The 21,488-nt window shown below is 34.1% G+C and overlaps 2 protein-coding genes across 2 annotated transcripts; one reads left to right on the top strand and one right to left on the bottom strand.

Moving 5' to 3' along the window:
• Positions 1-8,534: 8,534 nt before the first annotated feature.
• Positions 8,535-16,824, top strand: LOC115449746 (DNA-(apurinic or apyrimidinic site) endonuclease). Its single transcript, XM_030177628.2, is given in 7 exon segments — positions 8,535-8,733; positions 9,395-9,848; positions 9,851-10,219; positions 10,546-10,710; positions 14,167-14,742; positions 14,983-15,163; positions 16,202-16,824. Coding segments are annotated over 7 exon segments (1,914 nt in total). The 5' UTR covers positions 8,535-8,706; the 3' UTR covers positions 16,344-16,824.
• On the bottom strand, positions 16,814-21,278 carry LOC115449747 (histone PARylation factor 1-like). Its single transcript, XM_030177629.2, has 5 exons — positions 20,358-21,278; positions 19,457-19,602; positions 18,702-18,937; positions 18,120-18,373; positions 16,814-16,945 (listed from the first exon to the last, which is right to left on the bottom strand). Exons 1-5 carry the CDS (start codon positions 20,907-20,909, stop codon positions 16,886-16,888), a joined length of 1,248 nt encoding a protein of 415 aa, XP_030033489.1. The 5' UTR covers positions 20,910-21,278; the 3' UTR covers positions 16,814-16,885.
• Between the last annotated feature and the right edge of the window lie 210 nt (positions 21,279-21,488).

The following is a 21,488-nucleotide window of genomic DNA, read 5'->3' on the forward strand; positions in this document are numbered from 1 at the left end:
AAGTTGATGCAAATATTCATAATATTGGCTTGCGCAGCTTGAGATTGCAATGTTAGGTTTCTTTGCTGACGGTTTTGCATAGGACAAAGGTAGGGAAACAGTTTGAGATATAAAATTAAGACTGGTAAAGAAATTTAGAAAAGAGGATATCAGGAGGGTTTGAAAGGAAAAAGGAAAAACTATGCCTTACATAAAATAAAAATTAAATAAAAAATACAATTTACAAAAACATAACACTAATGATGGATGAGGATGAAATAATTACAATTTTATATTGTTCTTAATGAAAAATGATGCAATACATTTATACACAGAAAAATTATTTGTACTAAGTAAAGAGAGGATAGAAGATGGAAAAGGAATACAAAGGTCTAGAAGGGAGCAAATCATAGATGTACGGTCAAATTGAGAGCAAGAAAACAGAATATGATTTAAGTCGCCAACATCTGATCCACAAACGCACATAGGGCTGTTTACTATATTGAGTCTGGCGAGGTGAGCAGGGACACAAGTGTGACCAAGCCTAATACGAATAAGAATAGAAGTCTCGACCTTGTCAAACTTAACTCTGAAAAACCACGGTTTCGTTGGGATCTGAGGCTGGATGACGGAGTAGTAGCGGCCCTTCATTATGCAACTAGATGACCATGTTTCTTTCCAAGAGTCTCGTAGAAAAATTTCGGCAATGATTGTAAGTCTTGACTGTAGTTTTTAAATGGAAATAAGTCACCACTTTGCACCGCATCCTTAGCTAGTTTGTCGACGGTTTCGTTGCCGTGGATTCCAGAATGACTAGGAATCCATACAAAATATAATAAGTATCCCCTCAAAATACATTTGTGCGCCAACTCTCTTATTTGGAGAATAACTGGCAAAATACCGTTATATTTAAAAGGAAATTTAAAGATGGCTTGTAGAGCACTTAGCGAATCGGAAAAGATAACAGCTTTATTTAATTTAAGTAAAAGAACATATTCTATAGCCTTCAGTATTCCAAAACATTCGCCAGTAAAACAGATGATTCCGGAGGAAGCTTAATTTTTTGAACGATCTTGTATTGAGAGTGAAAAACACCAATGCCAACACATTCCGAAAATGAAAATTTAGAAGCATCTGTGTACAGGTAATGGAAGCCCTCAAAACGTTCTTCAAGAAATGCGTTGAATGAGATTTTTATATTGGGCGCAGTTTTATTAACACAGTCATAAATTATACTAGGAGAGAAAATTAACGAGTTGTAGCAGTTGTTGAAGAGCGGGAATTTATTAAAACGATGAGTGGGGCCGGGATGGAAAAGATTTTTTTATAACTTATAATTAGGCATGGAGGATTACGGGAACGATGACTAGGTATAGTGGAATAGTATTTAGACAGAGCTTCCAGTAATGGAAAGAGGGGATGGGAGGAAAATTGAATAATTTTAAATAAGTATTTATCAGCAAGGTATTGCCTCCTGTGACATAGTGGAGGTTCACAACACTCCACTTGCAATGCATTAATAGGGCTAGATTTCATTGCCCTGTAATTATGCGTAGTGATTTTGATTGAAGGTTATCTAATTTTTTAAAAGAATAAGCTGCACCTGGTTCCAGCAAGAATGAACCATAATCAAAAATGCTTCTAATTATAGCATTATAAACAAGTTTTAATGAATGGGGTGGGCGCCCCACCACACACCAGATAAACATCTTAGCATGTTAATGTGGCGCTCAACCTTATTAACAACGTAGTCGCAATGTGAAGTACCAGAAAGTTTAGAGTCCAAGACTACGCCTAAATATTTAAAATTATTTTTGACTGGGATTGGAGTATCACGGTAAATAACGTTTATTGTTTGGGGACTCCTTTTTGGAAAATAAAACTGCTGCACTTTTAGAAGTGGAAATATCTAAGCCGTTTTGGAGAAGCCATAACGATAGAGATTGAAGAGCAGAGTTTAAAACTAAACAAGCGTGTTCTACTGAATGGGAACTATAATATAGTAGTAAGTCGTCCGCATATTGTAAAACTTGAACATCATTATTAAAAGAGCGGTCCAAGTCGTACGTGTATATATTGTATAACAAAGGACTAAGTACCGAGCCTTGCGGAAGCCCTTTCCATACATGTCGAATTAACTGTTGCTGAGTAGTTGAAATGCTAACCGTACGATCATGTAAAATGTTTATTATGAAATTTGAGAGATTTATTGGAACGCTGAGTGATTGTAATTTCTTATGCAGGATAGATAATATGACGTTATCATAAGCCCCATTTATATCTAGAAATACAGCAACTGTCGAGCAATTTTTGAGAAGGATAAACGAACATCTGTAGTAAAAATACTTAAACAGTCGAATGTACTTTTTCCTTTTCGAAAACCGTATTGAGTTTTTGGCAGTAAGTCTTTATTTTCTATGTACCATTCTAGCCGATTTTTAATAAGATGCTCTGCTATTTTCATTAGAACCGGACTGAGAACGATAGGACGATATGATGAAATATCAGACGGAATTTTACTAGGTTTGAGAATTGGCAACACCACATGACGTTTCCACATCTGAGGAATGTTTCCTGTTGTCATTACGGAATTGATAAGAGATAAATAATAAGAATGAACAGTGGGACTAGCATTAGATAAAATGAGTATGGGATGCCATCGATACCTGGAGATGAGTCTACAGTATTAGAAAGGATACCTTTCAATTCCTCAATATTGAAAGGGATTTTTAATGACGTGTCATCAGAGGTTATATTGGATTCCACACGAATTACCGGTTGTAAAGTAACTTCTTGAGGTACCCAGGGAGGAGCTAATGTATCTATAAATTCACCTGCTAAATTATCCGGGATACGGGAAGTAGTGTGGTCGGAAAATGCAGACCGGAATCTCCTAATATTACGCCAAACAGCTGAAGGGGTGTATTCGGTGAAATGACAGAGCAAAAATTATGCCAACTCTCTTTTCTTCAGTTTATAGAGTTTTCGAGTCTGTGTAATGATACTAGAGAGGTATATGAAGTTTTCTTGGGTCATATTTAAACTATATTCTATTTCAGCTTCTTTACGTTTTTAGCTGCAGCTGTGCATTCGAGTCCCACCACGGAGGCATTGGGATCTTCCTAAATGAATGATTATTTTTACTGGGAAAGCATCATCTGCAGCGGAAACAAGAATTTTAGCTAATACTTCTGCACAATCCTGCTCATTTCCATTATTGACAATTGGAAGAGAAGATAGCTGATTGTCAACATAATTTTTATAATTTAGCCAAGTGCTGCTCTTACTATGTGGAAGTTTGTGTTTTAAGTGAGATATTCTAGGTTGTGAATGTGGGATTGGGAATGGAAAAGATATTTTGATAGGGAAATGATCACTACCATATGTTAAGGGAAGGGTGCACCAAGTGAGACGAGAAGCAAAGTTAGGAGTGCAGACAGATAAATCTATTGCGCTATTGTTCTGACTTGGATCACTGCGACGTGTGGGGGCAAATATATTGAGTAGTTCTTCCCATAGGAGTTAGAAGTTGAACTACCCCATGACTGGTGATGGCAGTTAAAATCACCTAACAGTATATAAGGGATTAGTAAGTGTGGAAAGAATACTGTTAATTTCATTAAGTGAAGAATGAGAAGGGTGAGATATATATACAGATATAATACATGTTTTATTTATAATTATAGCTATGATTGAGATTTCTTCACTGTGTGATGGTAGAGAAACCACAGTGAAAGGAATTGAATCCTTCACAAGTATAGCTACTCCACCATATCCATCTGGTCTATCTCTCTTACTGTTGTATAACCATTAATTTTAAATATATTATTTGATTTGAACCATGTTTCACACAAGGCAAAAACTAAAGGTTCGTATTTATTTATTAAATAAATAATATCACTTTTTATTTATTGCAGCTGCTGCAATTCCATTGGATTAAATGAACTTGATTGTCCATTTTGGGGTGATATCGAAGAAATGAGACTATGAAGTGAAGCAGCGTTGGACGGTGATATGTTAAATGAGGATAAAAGGTTAATTAATGCCGTAATAAATTCCATGATATTGAATTGTTTTACAGTATTGTCTTTAAGTACTTCATTGATGGCACAGCCGTTAGTGGGCTCAGGAATTCTAAATTCTTTTAAAATATTGTTGTGGGCTTCCTTATTATACCCTTTAGAAGGGCTCTTGGGGGGCTGAGGTTTGCGAAAAACAGTTTTTTATAACTTGAAGAATGTTGATTGAATGTAATAGGTGAAGAAGTTTCAATTTCTCTGGGAGTTTGAGATATAAGGGTGTCAGCAAAAGATTTAGTCACTGGTGGGAGCAATTTACTGGCTTCTGCATAAGATACAGAGTTCTGGGCCATATAGGTTTTATTTGTATCTGCCTTGAGAGCTCAGGACATACTTTACTAGTAGCAAAGTGAAAACCTGAGCATAAGCAGCAATTGGCATTACGTTCATCCCTGTCACAAGAGTCCCCAGTATGGCTATCGCCGCATTTGTAACACCTTGGTTTGCTCCTACATTGTATTTTAGTGTGCCCAAACCGACAGCAATAAAAGCACTGTATAGTAGGGTAAATATAAAGGTCCACAGGCATTGAATTGTAGGACATAAAAATTCGTTTTGGAAGAACTTGGCCATCAAATGTGCATACAATGGTTTGAGAGGGCTTCCACACCATAGAGCCGTCTACTAAAGTTTTAAAGTTTAATCTGCGGACTTTTAAAATAGGTCCACAACCAATTGGTACAGATGAATTTTCTATTATCTCTTCCGGAGACCACTCTACTGGCACACCACGCACTAAACCCATTCTAGTTACGTTAAAAGACGGAATGAATGCCTTATAATTAAATTTAGACAGATTTTCATGAGTAATAAAAGAGTTGGCGTCAATAAATGTAGAAAAAGCCAAAGAAATTTTATTTCTGCCTATCCTCTTAACACTACCATTAATAATATTTTTAAAATTGTTACGTTGTAGGAATCTCCCAAACGAAAGTGGATGCAAAGTGGTAGAGTCATTGTCCTGAATAATATGTTTTTGTACGTGAATAACAAAAGGCGCACTATCCGAACCATCATATACTTTCCTGCCTACAGTTTGCGCGGGAATCGGGGTTTCTGAGGTAATAAGTTTGTTAATCGATTGGGGTTGACTAGTCTGAGAAAGATCTTCGCAATCACAGCCATGTAGGTTATCATCAGATGAGCCGTGTTTTTACGTCTTTTATTGCAACGCTTGCATACATGTCGGCGACTTCTTTTTAGAGGCCGGGCTGATGCAGATGCATCTGTCTCCATACCCGACTCGGAGGCATAATTATGTGACTTTTCAGTCTCAATTGTGACAAAGTTGCCCGCCGGAGGGACTAAGCCCCCCGGATCAGGCGGCAAATTCATAAGACCTTACTATTCTACAGTTTAAATATATGCAAAAACTTACCAAAAATGATGAACTAAACTAAAAACACTAATCTACAAAATATACAGAAAATTTAACCCTACTGATAACTTATATTTACAAAATTAATTATTTTTTATCAAGATTAAAAACACGTCCGCCTATTTCCAAGTTTCCCGCGCTTTTCTAAGTTACTTTTTGTCGTCCAGAGGACAGGCTATAGGCTTTTGATCATACTGCCTAAGTCTTACGTGTCTGAGTGTATTCCGTTACGAGTCTTAGTTTCAGAGGTATATTTATTTCATAAAGTAGATATGTAGTGTATATTTGTTGTCATTTTATAACCATTTATTAATAGCATATTTATACATGAATGAACGTAGCATTTACTCAGAAGTTGTGAACTTATCACCATATCGGATACACAAATTCTAGTCTCTGGGCTGACACTAAGTAATAAAAGCCCAATATTACTGCCCGACTTAGGACCCAAACCCGAGACCACAGAAAAAATACAAGTACGCTATTGAAACAGACACAGTAAATACTTATAAAGGGTGCCTGAAAGGAATGGACAACCCTATAGTAGTTAAGTGGAGGGTAAGGCGGATCAGAAAACCATTTAAATAACTAAGTCGATTTAGATTTTTTCTTATTTTGAATAATATTCCACCCTTTGTACGGTTATGGACACCATGACCACAAAATAAATGTTAACTTAATTTTTTCTTGATTATTGATTAATGGTGTTTGTAAACACATAATCAAGTACTTACATGTTTCTACTTTTTGTTTATACGAGCACGGCAAAGTGACCACACTGCACTTGATGGTAAGTGGACGGAGTCCAATAGAATATCGACTGGCAAGAGATGATTACCCCTCAAGAGTCGATGTAACAATGCCGGCCTGTGGTAATCGGGTATATACGGACTGATCCCGAAACGCATCACACTTACGTGGGCCACTACGGGAGAATTTTTAACACCTTATGTACGATGGTCACTATCTGGACGGATATAAAATATATCCTACTAACTAACTTATTGGTCATTATGATCAATAATTTTCGAGACAGTTATGGAAAGTTTTAACAGCACAATCTTTTAATCTCCAGCATGGGTGATTAAGTAGTTGTGTAAAAATTTTGATAAGTAAGGTCAGGTGGGGCAAGTGCGCCGACGGGGTAAGTGCACCTGCCCTAAAAATCGAAAACTATCGATGTTATACAATTATCGCAATCTTATATCTATGCTTCTAACTGAAATGCAGTTCCACAAAAAAACACAAATGGCTCTGTTCATTTTAATACGTTTTATTCGCCATTTTATTTTAAGTGTCATTTAGACCTGTAAACAGAGATGACCCCGTGAAAGATAACATCAAATATTTTAAAATATTTAACATATTTCTGTAAACCAGTAAGGTGAGTACATAGTTTAAACCTTTTATTTTAACTTCCTGCCCGAATTTTATCTGTATATACTAAAATAAAGGTTTTTAGCAATGCGAAAAAATGCACCTCAAAATTAGTCGGGTAGGGCAAGTGCGCCACAGTTAATAGTCGTATGGCGCACTTACCCCTAAACCATATATTACCAACCTTTTTTGAGAATAAGTTTTACTAATATGACTTATTATTATTAAAATGTAACAGCATCATTTTTTGTACTCAAGGTATTTTTTTTGAGCCGACTTAAATAAAAAGATATATTAGTAAATTCGTCGGATATTTGTTTGTTTTAAATGGTTCGTTTTTACAAAAGAAGAAATGAGAACTGTTATAAGGTCAAATTCTAAGTTTTGAGTTATAATGCATTCAAAAATGTTAATTCCTACATAATTATATGTTTTTTAGTTTTTAGAAATAAAATGGATTTCGTATTCAAGCTACCATTTCTTTATAACAACATATCCATATAGCAAAAAAAATGGGTAAAATATTTTGAAGCCCTGGTTTACAAATATATGGCGCACTTGCCCCGAATTTGATTTGATAACCATAGTTTGTTATAATATTGAGTTATAAAAAATTATCCAAGAGCAATGCGGGTAAAACTTATTTTTCAATCGACTAAAATGAGTGTTTTCTTTATAATGTTTAATATTGACGCTTTTACACAGGCGCACTTGCCCCATTTCCGGAGGCAAGTGCGCCTACTACCATCTTTTTTTTTTTACTTCTTGGAGCAAAATATTATTAAATTATAGTCTGATTTCCTTGAATGGCTATAGGTCGTTATCACAAAATACCAAATATTCTTAAATTAATAAAATTACATTCTTAAGTCAGCACAAAAAGAAATTGTTTTGCATTGAATCCAGCTATGATAATTTTATGGCGCACTTACCCCGACTGACCTTATTTCATGAGCATTCTAAAATGGTATCACTTCCATATTTTATATTAGAAATTACTGAGTTATAGCACTCGGGTGAGCTTAAAATATTAGTTTTTGGCCTTAAATTAATTATTAATACTAGTTTACTACCACGCCGACGACCGAAGCTAAAGTGAAAGGAAATTTAATTTGCCGCTTAGCTCTGCGCGACTAATTTGAAGACGCCCTTAGACACGTTTTCCGCGTTCTAAGAAAATGCCTGTTGATCAGCCGGCTTGCGTGCAATTATTTATTAGGCCCACATAATACGGATGCGCTCTTACATAATTGAAGAAATCAGTTTCTTAAAAATACCCAATAAAAGAAATTCAATGATTGGAACCCAGTGACCCGAGATATTTTTTTCCTGATCAGCCTTATGTCCTTACACCGTGTTAATACCTGAAAGACAATTCACTCCGGGGCCCTGCATCATGTTTAATAATCATAAACATTTGTTTGGGGAAAAGATACAATTTTGCCCTACAAACTATAAAGTACCCTGTGCTAATTGTAGTAACCATTTCGGTGCGGGAAGCACGACGCGCTGCGGCAGCTGAAGATAATATAGATATCTAAATATTATCAGTTATTTTTTAGTACGATTCTCATACAACCAAAATATACATTACAGCTTATATTTAAACAAAAAACGTAGGACATATTTTAATTTTCAGATTTTTTGAACATTTACAACAATAGTAACCATAAACAATGTAAAGTGTATTAAAATTCCCGCTTTTGTATTGTTGTTCAAAAACTGAACAAAATTGACGGAAAAAATTGGCGGCAGTGGTGGTATCTGTCATTTTACCGGAAATTTCGCCCGCCACCTTCGCCGAAAGACGCATTTTTAAGCCGCCAGGGCAAGATATTTACTTTGTTTTAGAGTGTTGTCGGTGATTTTTTGTTAATAAATACTCTAATTATTATGGCTCCAAGGACAGCGAAGGGAAAGGTAACGTATTTTCATTGATTCAACGCTTCTCCGCCTCTTGTAAGCACTCCAAACTGGTTCACATTGTTATCGGCAAACATTCGCGTCTTTGGATTGTGGCTTTTATGCGTCATTTTAATAGAACAACGGGTATAAAAGTTCCGTTGCATGATGAAGAGCCTAGTTTGGACTGCTAAATAATTAAGTATTGGTTATAATTTATTGTTTTATTCATCAGAAAGGCGCGATTGTAACAGTCACATGCTGCCAACTTGTTATCCGTTTTGAGTGTTGTTCATAATATAATCTTGTATTACAAAGAAAATAATCATTGATTGATTTGAATAATGATCTAACTACTATTTAAGTTATATTTGGACGGCGAGTTTTGTAAAACATTATCCCATCGTGGCGCCAAAATATACGAACGTGGTTGCTGTAGAAAAGCAAGTGTTCTTTTGCAACTGTAACTAATTTGAACAATGTACCGTATGTATACATTAGTAAACTGGGATATGTTGATAATCATACTATTTGTTTAGTCCAGTTTGGGTTTCGTTTTGTTAATAATCGCCACATACACGCAAAATACAATGAATATTTATGGAATTATAGTTGCTTTTTTACATACATTCATAAAACTAAATAAATTTAGCATTAGACATATGCATTGTCCTTGCAGAAAGCTGCAGATGTGAAATTAGCTGAAAATGAAGTACCCAAAAAGGGCAGAGGGAAGGCAAAAGCAGCTGAAGAGCCTGAGCCAGATAATGATACAGAAGACAGTGAAATGGTAATTGTTGAAAAAAAAACAAAGCGCGGTAAGAAAGTTGCAAATGATGTGAATGAACAAGAGCAAAATGGTAAAAAGGAAGACGCTGCTCCTCCTGCCAAAAAAGGCAGAAAGAAAAATGAGTCAGTACCTGAAGAAAAATCTAATGATGATCAGTCAGCTGAAGAAGAATCTGTAGCCACAGAAGAAACTGAACAAAATGATGATTCCGAATCAAATGGTCATGTAGAAGAGGCACAAGCACCTTCTGGTAGGGGTCGCAAAAAGCAAGCAAAGAAGGAAATTGAAAAGGCAGAGCCAAAACCAGCTAGGGGCAGAAAAGCTAAACAGGATATAGATTATGAGGAAAAGAAGTTGAAGAGAAACCTAAGACTGGAAGAGGAAGGGGGCGTAAACCTGCTCCTAAGTATGAGGAAGTAGAATCTGACAAATCTGTGGAGGAAGATTCAAAGCCTGATCCTCCTGCACCTAAAGGTAGAAAGAAGGCGCCAGCCAGGTCTGCTAAAGAAAAGACCCCAGAAAGCGAAAAGGATGCTGATGAAGATGCAGAGGACAAACCAGTAGAAGAACCCAAAAAGAAAGAAACAAAAGGTCGAAAAAACCAAGGCAAGAAAGCACAGGCCAAAGAGGAAGTTGATGATGATGAAGAGGTAAAAGAAGAAGAACCAGCGTCTAAGAAAAGAAAAATAAATAAGAAAGAAGATAAAGTAAAAGGTATATATAGTTCTTTTAAATAATTATATTTTATTTTCTTGATTGGTGTCTCCTTATTCGGATTATGATCAAATTATTTTAAATACTTTGAAGAATGTTTTAATTTAACACAAGACTGTGCGATGAGGCTGCATGGTACATATTTAATTGTCAACTTTGTATATTGAAAAAAAATTACCATGAACATGGTTACTCTATCAAAAAAATTTATTGCTATGTTGTGTGGGATTGACAAAGATGTTCTAAAATTTACCAGTGTCTAAATAAAATATACACAATAGAGACCATCAATATCCATAGGTAATGTGTTATTTTCCATTAAACAGAATCAAAAGAAGATGATGCGATGGAAGATGATGTTCCTGAATACAAGCCTGTGAAAGGCAGGCGAGGTCAGAAGAAAGCAGTTGATGTACAAGTTGAGAATGATGATGAACCTCAAGACACTGGAGAACCCACGAAACGTCGGCGCAAGGCAAACGAAGAGAAGGGTAACTAGATATATTCATCTGTTTAGGCATATTGACATTTTTATTGTTCGGTGTTACTACAATAATTAAGTGTGTTCTATAAATAATTCAACAATAAAAGAATTTTTAAAATATATGTATGGAATGCTTTATTTCCTTTTCCTTATCATATATGCATTAGACTAGCTTTCTTTTACATTATGTAGAGTGGATATACTTTAAGGTATAGGTTTACTATTAATAATTATTTATTCATTATTCAAGAATGGTGTAAAATATTTAATTGCAATATCAGTATTCTAAAGACTACAAAGTAAAATGATTAAAAGTAGATTCTAATTTAAAAAACAAACATTAATATTCATAAGTCGAGAATTTCTTATTCCATTTTGAGTTCGGTTTTACGTAATTAAATATGTTACACTATTGTAGGAATGTTATTCGAGCTGGGTAACTAATATTGAATTGAGAATAACATTTAGCTAGTCATAAAAGTTTGTAGACGCTTCTATAATATATCCTTAATCTATGCCGTCACTTTGTCCCATGGACATGGCTCACATTCATTATATAATATAGATAGTGTGCATCATTAACATAAAAGAATACAAAAAATAGTGACCTTAAAATGTTGACTAGAACTGGTTATCGACATAAGATAGTGGCTGTGGCGAAATTGATCCTGCGTACTTCAGTGCATGTAAAAGGTAAAGGTGATTATTGTATCCGAAGTTCTCTGGTGCCGGCATGCGACTTCTTGCTTGAGCTTCACCAGGTCTAGAATCTGCGCTAGTAAACATATGGTAGGTATCGAGTCAATGCATAACTACCTATATGTACATATATAGTAATGTATTAACATTGCTATCGATATAAAACTATTGTTTTTTTCTGTGTTATACAATACGTTAGCATGTTTGAATATTTATGAGGCACTTTGGCATTCGCGTGTTGTAGAAAACTAACATGTCGGTTATATCGGAGTTTTCCTTATTCTCGGAGCAAAAATTTGGCCTCTATCTGTACAAGCAAGCTGTGCGTTGTCAGAAATATGCATGAAAAGGTTAATAACCCTACTTATTGGTGAAGTATAATTAAGCGTTAACTTTTCAAGTTATCTGATAGTACAGTGGAATTCGATAAGACGCTTTTATGGTTAGAATAATTTCTGTCGGCCGGGGGGTTAGGGAAAGTTAGGATTTGTTTGTTTCGTTTTTTTTTTCATGTAATCATGAAACGCAGACAAAGGAATCCAATAAAAAGTATTGTTAAACATGTTCTCTATGTTCCTTAAATTTGCTTTGAGCTGAAAACGGAGGAAATTAAAGCTTACTGAATATTCACACTAGATAGGCCTACATAATAGATAAAATATAAATTTTAAGTAGTACAGTGAGTGATAAACGTAAAACATGGATTTTATTAACCTTAAGTTTGGATAATCTTGCTAAAATTACAATTATTTCATAATTTAAGAGATACTTACCTGCCTTTAATTTATATTAGATAAGCACTAATAGAAAATAACACAATGTTCCAGGCATTAGCTGGACACGATAAATAGTTCTAATCATGTCATTAATTACCAGTAATACTAATCATGACTTATTATAGTAAGTAGTCCCTATATAAACGATCTAGTAGTAAATATTATAAACTATTGCCAATAGATTTGTTGACTATATCTTTTATCATATTCATCAAATATTAGCTTTTACTCGCGACTTTGCTCACTCGAATGAGTTTTTCCAGGATAAAAGTCCCGCCATATTTTATTTTTGTGGGAAATTCTTATATTTAGATACCAATTTCATCGAAATTCGTTAAGTAGTTTCTGAGTTTATCCCGTTCAAACAGGCATATAGATGTAGCGGGAGTTTTAGTTGAAGAATAAATATATTATTTTTTTGAAATTTCTAAGAGGGACAATTCAACATTATTGTTTCATAACTTTAACCGTTTACGCGGCACACGTAAGGGAAACTCTCAAATGGCAAACATTTTCCCCGTTTTTGATTTTTTTATTAATGCCCCGCTCCTGTTTGCCATAGCGTGATGATCAAGTATCATAGTTTCACTACAACCAGTGGTTTAGGATTAGCGCATTAAAACAAACTCTTCAACTTTATATAATAGTGTATTTCAATATTGTATTTCAATTCGTGATTCCAATTGAAATACAATTTTGTGTTGCAACCGACCAAGACATTAGGTATGGAAATTGGAATCTTCGAAGGATTGTTTTATCGGTGTTAAAATGTCCAAAATAAATATTGGTGGACTACAAATGTTATCTCTGTCGGTTTTTTTTCATTAGCCTACTGCTTATCGTTGATGTGTAATTTGGTCAGTCACCTAATGCGCTATTGCCCTACTGGATCTTTTTTACCGATGCTATTTATTTCTTCTTTCCTGCCAGCCCGAGCTGGCTTGTTTATTTTGTAGTCTTTCATTTATTCTAGGTCCAATACAAAATGTCTAATTTTATAACCGACTTTATTTAAGTAATTAAATATACTCCTGTACTTGACTTATCGTAAGCGTAAAGTTCGCCTACGTGATAAATAAAGCATTTTATTTGTTTTTAAAATTATATTATCTTCTCACTACTATACACATAACTACTAACATGACATATTGTACATTGTGTCTAATAAATAAATTATTATTATATAAATATAATATACCTAGAGTTTGAAATCTTTCTCTACACTAAGATAAAATAAATTAAACATATATCCTTGATTAAACTTTGTAATGTTGTTTTTATTACGTTTATAATTCAGAATATCGTAAAATATTCTGTACTAGCTTTGGCGGCTCTATCTGTATAAATAAGTTTTTCCGGGATAAATAATTGTAAAAAGTAGCCTATAGCACTTAGGAGTAATGTAGCGACAAATAGTTTGAATAGGTCATGGTATTATACAGTACGTGGAAATGGGTTTATTATTTTACTGTAGTTATTATCTTTATAAAAGTCTAACACCTCTCTTCACAAACAGTACTTGAGGACCCAAAGTGCGCTTGAAAGCAGTGTCCACAGTTTCATAATTTTCTGCTGAAGTAAATTTTCATCGCAGTATTAGCCAAACAGCGCCGATGTCTACGCACTGCGAAGACTGTGATGCTGAAAGCACGGAGAAACAGACTTATTATCACAGCATTGCTCCGTACTTAGTTAAGTAACGTTTGTGAATACGGGCATAAGAAGTAGAGTTGTGTAGTCAACTTTTTGGGTTTTTCCCCCGACCGACTTTGTGAAATCGTTTCAAATCTTGGCTAGACTATCATTCAAATTAGGAAGCAAATTAGCAAAACATCAATGTACTAATATACACAAATTGCATGACTGGTGGACTATAATATTTTATTGTCGCATGTAATTATTAATTTACTAAAGTTAGTTACCAAAGGTAGGTACAATGGCACAATTAAACATATAGTACTTTTTAAAATAAACAAATTATATTTCAGCACCAGAAGACACTGAGAAGAAAGCGCCACTTAAAAACAAATCCGCGACGGATTACGAGGAGATAGATTTCTCTAATGAATCAAAATCGCCGCAGGGTAAAGATTGGAATTTCAAAATTTCCAGTTGGAACGTTGACGGTATCAGAGCGTGGTTGGGAAAAGGCGGGTTAGACTATATCAAATACGAAAAGCCCGACATACTATGTCTGCAAGAGATAAAATGCGCAAAGGAGAAATTACCAGACGAAGTTGCAAATTTACCGGGATACCATGCATATTGGTTGTGCAGTGAGAAAGATGGCTATGCGGGCGTAGGCATATATACTACACAACTAGCAATGAACGTGCAATACGGACTTCAGAATGAAGAGCTGGACAGCGAGGGTCGTATCATCACTGCAGAGTACGAGCAGTTTTACTTGATATGCACTTACGTTCCAAACGCCGGACGGAAACTAGTCACACTACCCAAAAGACTGCAATGGAATGAAGAGTTCCGCAACCACGTAAAAGAGTTGGATAAAAAGAAACCAGTGATTATATGTGGGGATATGAACGTTTCGCATAATGAAATAGGTAAATAATACATAATATTTAAACATTGATTCGAAAAAAAAAAGCTGTGCTCAATTTACCCGCACAGAAAGCAACAGTGACTGATGATCAATTGAAGCAGCTAACGATTTTAGATACAATTTCTTGAGTAAATTCATGAAAATGACAACCCTATACATTGCTTTTCACTCAACTATTTGATTTTTTATGTTCCCAAGGATACCTTGTATACTCTCTCAACCATTCCGCTGTTGCTTTCAGATTTAGCAAACCCAAAAACGAATAGAAAGAACGCCGGCTTCACGGACGAAGAGCGAAGTGGCATGTCTGATTTGTTGGGCGATGGCTTCGTGGACACGTACCGACGGTTGAATCCTGACAAGACCGGTGCATACACCTTCTGGACCTACATGAAGAATAGCAGATCGAAAAATGTTGGATGGTATGATACATCTTTACCCCCGTATTCATAGACGTTTTTTATCAAAGGACGGAGCAAAGCTGTGATAACAAATCTGTTTTTCATTGTTGACGCCATGGTAGTCTTCACAGTTTGTAGACATAAGGCCGTTGTGATTGGCTAATATTGTTGTATCTCAATATTAGCCAATCACAACGGCCCTATGTCTGTTTCTCAGTATCGTTGGGCACTAAGAAACAGACTTGTTGTCACAGCATTACTCCGTCCTTAGATAAAAAACGTCTATGAATAAGGGGGTTAATCTTTACATGTTTTCTATACAGCCATATTTGAATCATAGAAGTATTGGGAACTCTGTGTTTACTATATTATCGCTTCTTTCCTGTGTACAGTTATTCATGGTGTGGATGTAGGTGTAAATAACGATTAATCTTGTTAATATTTTACACACATTGATCGTCCGCTTGCTAAATTTATTTATAATACACTACGGGCAGTTCTGCCGAGGTCATAGTAACCACTTAACAATGATCGTTGTGTAAGAAAAAGACATTTAACTTTAATCTGGAATAAACCTTTCTCCATACAATTGTAAGGCATACAACAATAACTAGCTAGGTATGGGAATAATAAGATTAATGGCCAATTTTAAATATAATAAAAATTTGCTTTTTTTTTGTAAATATAAAAATGGCCAATTTTTACTATATTTAAGTGACGATTCTAAGTGCGGCAGTAATAAAGTATTTATACTCTTCTGCATTCATAATTATTTATTGTGTTATTTTGCAATCTCTAAAGCAAAAATGTAACTAATCAGTCAGTTTATTCTATCAAATATTTCTATTAGAAAAGACTAAGATAACGCTATGATTAACCCAATCTTAAACAATCATCAAAAGGTGGTTTATAATATTTAAAAATCGATTAATTTGTACATAACGTCCAATGAACTACATGTATTGTTCGAATTGGCCCCTAGTATCCGTAATTTAGAGCAAAAACATGATCCATGTTTAGAGGAATTAGTCATAGCATAACCTCGTTTATTTTTTGCAGGCGTTTGGACTACTTCATTGTGTCAGAGAGGCTGTTACCATCGCTGTGCGATAACGTCATCAGGGATAAGGTGTATGGCAGCGATCATTGCCCCATCACAATATTCTTACACCTCAGCAGTGCGGATAAACCTAAAGAATAACTCGACTTTTGCAATCCCAGATATAAAAATGACTATTTTTTACATATTACAAGAAATCTCATATACCTATGTCTCGACTCAAGCGATGTAATACATACTATCATATTTTTCTCATTTTTATGCAAAGGACAAGGTCATTTCGAATCTAATTTTGTTTTATGTTACGTTATTTGTGTGATAGATCTGATTTATTAACGGCAGATAGATTAAACCCTGGGATTAAAAACAAACTATAATATTTAGATTAAGTACAAACTTATGCAAAATGCAAAAATCATCACAAAAATTAAATAATTATTCTTGTTTCCAATTCATAATCATAATTATTTTTATAAAGCATTTTATAATTACAATTGTTGCGTTGCCTTCGTTTGTACTGTGTTATTTCAAAATTTGTATTTTGATTATGTATCAGTTTTACGTTTTTTCTGTGTTGTGAAGGACTTTGGAGAAAATAAATAAAATGTTATTCTGATAAAAATAATGATTATTTATTCAAGTTTATAACATTGATCATTAGTAATCAGATACATAAAAAATAGTTACATTTCTCCTGCTAATATTGACATATTGGGACCTTTGCGACGATATTTCAGATGAGCCTGTAACAAAAAAATATTTAAAATTATATTTTCTTTTAATATGGAAGCAAGAAGCTTTGTAAATAAACGGCAGACATATCTTTACACCGCCGTATTTTTGCCGCCAGTTAGTAGCGAATCTTTAATAACGCTCTATTATTAGCAACTATGAGAATTGAATTTTCGGCCTGTCCTTTTCAGTTTTCAACTGGGATATCGTACTCAAAGCGGGCTACATAACATTGGCTCAATATCCTCTTGCTCCAAAATTATTGGTCACATTTTATATGAAATATAATAATTTATTGGAATCTGTAAATGTTAAATAGAATTTAGATTTGCTTTTTTCAAAATTATTTCTGAGATATAAAGTAAGTACAGTATACAGGGTGTAACACAATCGACTGCCTCGATTTATCCCTACGTATGTTGGCCAAAAGTGCGTAGTTTTTAAGATGTTTAAGTTTGCGTGATTTTTTTATGAAAGTCAACCTTGCTAGCTAAACTTTTAGGTCTAGAGTAGGGTTTCTTTACTCAAATAAGAGTAATAGTTCGCCTCTGTATTGGCCATAATAGTTAAAATCAGTGTCTCGTAAATCCAAGGAAATATCTCTAAAATATCAAACCTTTAAACGTCGCAATATCGGGCAATATACATGGAGGTTAGGGCAATGAACACTGAGGTCCTATCTACCTGCTTCAGTTTGGGCGGTTCATCGGGTAACACCCTGTATAATATTAAAATAAGTTACAATTACCTTTCTATTTAGTATAGAGCGGTTCATTTATTTATTTTCAAAATAATATGTTTTCAATTCCCATATGAGTGCACAACCCACTCAAGAAATCATGGAATAATTAGATTTTTTCTCTAATATACTCTCAGGTATAATAAGCGAAATGGGCAGACTATTCCACACTAGCAGCACCCGTTCACGAGTATGAAGCATGTGCCAGCCATCGGTCTCCTCAACTATGGCACGCTACGTTACCACAAACACAGACAGTTAGAAAGTAATATCATACCAATGACGCATAAATAAATTAAAAAAAAATATTCGATCAAATGATACGATTCCGAAACATCTGAAAGGTACCCAACCAAAAATTTTAGAGTAAGAGAGGTCTCACTGCAGCTTCACTTCTCCAGTGTTTTTGAAATGTGACCCAAATGCAAATAATCATGAGAACTTACCTCAATAATTTTAATAAAAGTCTTTCGATCTAACAAAGAGTATGCTGTAGATAAGTTACATAAAGCATTGTGTTCAAGTTCTTTTAATCCAGAGCAAAATAGGTCGATGCCCAATTCTAAAGCCGTGCCAAAGTCGTATTCGTCCACTGCTATGCTGGCGTAATTGATGACAGGCTGCAATTCCGAAAATGCTTCATCCTTGGCTTCTTTTGTCTTGGCATCTTTTAATTTGGCAAAAATCTTCTTTAGATTTTCTGTCAATATACATATCACATTTAGTTAGTCATGATTATTACAATTCCATAGGTATTTTAAATTTTATTACTGCTTAGAAACTTTATTTAGTAACAAATAAGCGTATCATCAAGAAGCTTACCAATGTTAAGAGGGCTGTAGGACAACTTTGTAACAGCATAATAAAAAAAAAAAAAATTAGATTTTGAAATACACATAAGTATATTATTAATGATTATGTATGATACTACTTATTTTGACTAAGTAATTGCTTGCTATGCACAAAACTTTGTAATATTATTGTCATTTAAGTACACGAGGCAATCGTCTATGAGAATTTAATCTTACCATCGGTTTCAACCAGTGGTCTATATCCCAATTTAGTCTTTTTATCGTATTTTGCAGTAATCCCTGCATGATGAAGTGTATTTGCAACTTGAGCAGCCTTTCTTTTCTTCGTGTTGAAAACGTCAATGGAGAAATTATTTTCATTTTCACAATATTTTTTCAATTTACTCATTATGGTGTTAAATTTCATTGCAAGATGTGGTGTGGTGCCAGGTTTCGCATTTCGAAGGTATTGGCTACAATAAAAAATATGACTAATACAATAATGTAATATTTCATACCTTCATTGCTATATTATATCTAAACCCTACAATCTCCATACAAATATTGGTAAGTTAACTCAGCAGCATATTGTGAACATCTTAGAAACTCTGGTTATTAAAGTGTTTGTTTTGTACAAAGGCTCATATAGCAAACAGAATCCGTGGCTTTCTAATCTAATAGGTCCGTACGTAACCTACTTATTCGTTTATTGGAACTTGGCTGGTGTCTGAACTGGCGCACAAGTTTTCTGATGTACACGCCATGTTTTTTTTTTTATTTCACCCTGTAGATTTTGATTTTTGGACACATATACCAAATGATAATATTAACAGAATTATAAAATATAAAGATCTCTGGCAGTAATTTATACACAGACAATGACACTCCACAGTATCCACTAAGGGAGGCTATCTGCATATATTTACATTTCACATGTGAATTCACCATCACTTGGTTTATTATTTATAGTTGAATGTACAAAAAATACTTGCAATACAGCTCCAAATAAGTTATCAGCCAGAATTGTGATGCGGCAATCTTTAGCACTGTCATTGCTTCCTACAAATGCTGGCTTTTCATTAGGGTCGTCTCTGAAGTAGCCTATGTGGTATTCACTGTCTTTCTTCTTTAACACTGCCTAAATTACACAAATAAAAGTTTAATACAAAGCATGTTATATAAAATTATATTTTTTCTTTTAGATATAAAGAAAACGAAATAAGCCTGTGGGATGTAATAATGCAACTTCTATAGTAATATTATACCAAGCCCTTTATGAATTACATCAATTCTTAGAAGCCCATAACTTATAAATTTCCTATTCTCCACTTCACATGGATTGATGTTACAATAAAAGAGAAATATTAATAAAATAAGTTAAATGATGTCATTAAGTTATTGTGGAAATATATATAAAAATTATTAATTATCATTTGTTAACCTATTTTTTTTAGAGTACAATACATGGATAGGTATTTCTCATTTTGAAAAATGTTAAGTGACTACTCATACTGTGTATCAATAAACTTTGAATAAAATATTGCAACTTGAAAAAAAAAATCATATGGAATACATACTTTGCTATTAACTTTTTGTCTCCATTCCTGTTTAATAGTGTAATTTTTAAAATATTTAATTTCTCATTAAAGTAAAGAACAGGCCACAAACTGGGGATTAGCTGTTTGATAAAAAGGAACAATACTTTTAAAATTCAACAAAATTTTACTGAAGAGACTTATTTTTTTGTTATTTAGGCAAAGATGGGAGATACCCATGCATTCATAATAAGGTATAAATTTTTATTTGTTTATGTTATTTAGGGAAAAATGGGAAATACCCATGCATACTATTATGAAATAAGGTATAATTCTTACTTTGATAATAAAACCTTACCTGAAATTCAGGAGGGTCATAAAAGAACCTCCAGTGTACCAAATACAGTTCCTTATCATCCAATTTTGGCAATTTCCCTAATAACAATTCATATGGGCCTATTAGTTCTAAATTTACACTGGCCAGTGTCTTTTCAATAGCTCCATCTGAGTTCAGGCATTCATAGAATTTAAAAAAATCATCCGGCATGTCAACTAAAAACAATTCTTTTAAAACTGAATGATCAGAACTTTCATAGTATATTATGTCTTTAGGTAAAACAATTTTTTTGCTTGTATCAACCGAACTTTCGTCAGTAATTTTGTCTGTGACTTTTTGTGGTGGGTCGATTGTAACTTTTTCTTCTATTTCTTCTTTATCAGATTTATCTTTTTTGGTTTCTCTGGAGTAAGGTTGGAATCGATTTTCAATGCGTTTTTTGGTTACATTTTTCTCAATTTCTGGAGGATGTTTGTATGTAGAATGGTGGTTCGGGTTTTTTTGATAACACTTTGAACCATATTTGCAAGCTTTCCTTGGGTCTTCATTATAAGCTGACGATTCGTCGGACATTGTGGTTCATTCGTATAACTTATAACTTCAGAATACCTTATAATTTCACTTAAAATACCAAATTAATATTTGGGGGTACAGTCAACAGACGAGAGTTTATACAAGGAAAAGTTTACAACAAACTACACGGAGAATTTATAATATATATTATGGAAAATCTTGATATAATGTAGTGTCTATGGTTTCCCAGAAATTTGAAAGGCTATCACGTATTATGATCACAGAAAGTTTAAAGATCCGCGACACATAAACTTCCAATCCAATTCCAATTTATTTCATGTGGCTGCAAATAAACTTGGTAATTCTAAGTTATATTATTCACCTGACAAGTGACACTTGACAAAAGTTTTTCAACAGACCTGAGACAATTTGCTAAACTTATCGAGTAGAAGTAACAAGGATAGTAAAACTGATTATCCTAAAAATTATAAATTTTATGATAAAAGGTGACGGAACGGGCAATTGACATTTACGTTTTTAACTTTTATGCAAAGGAACAGAGAGGTAAGTACGATTATGAAATATCGATAGCTTGCTGTCGAGCACAGCAACGATGAGATCGTTGTCTATGAAATGAAC

The sequence above is a fragment of the Manduca sexta genome, chromosome 22 (assembly GCF_014839805.1).
Source record: "Manduca sexta isolate Smith_Timp_Sample1 chromosome 22, JHU_Msex_v1.0, whole genome shotgun sequence".
Classification (NCBI taxonomy): Eukaryota; Metazoa; Arthropoda; class Insecta; order Lepidoptera; family Sphingidae; genus Manduca; species Manduca sexta.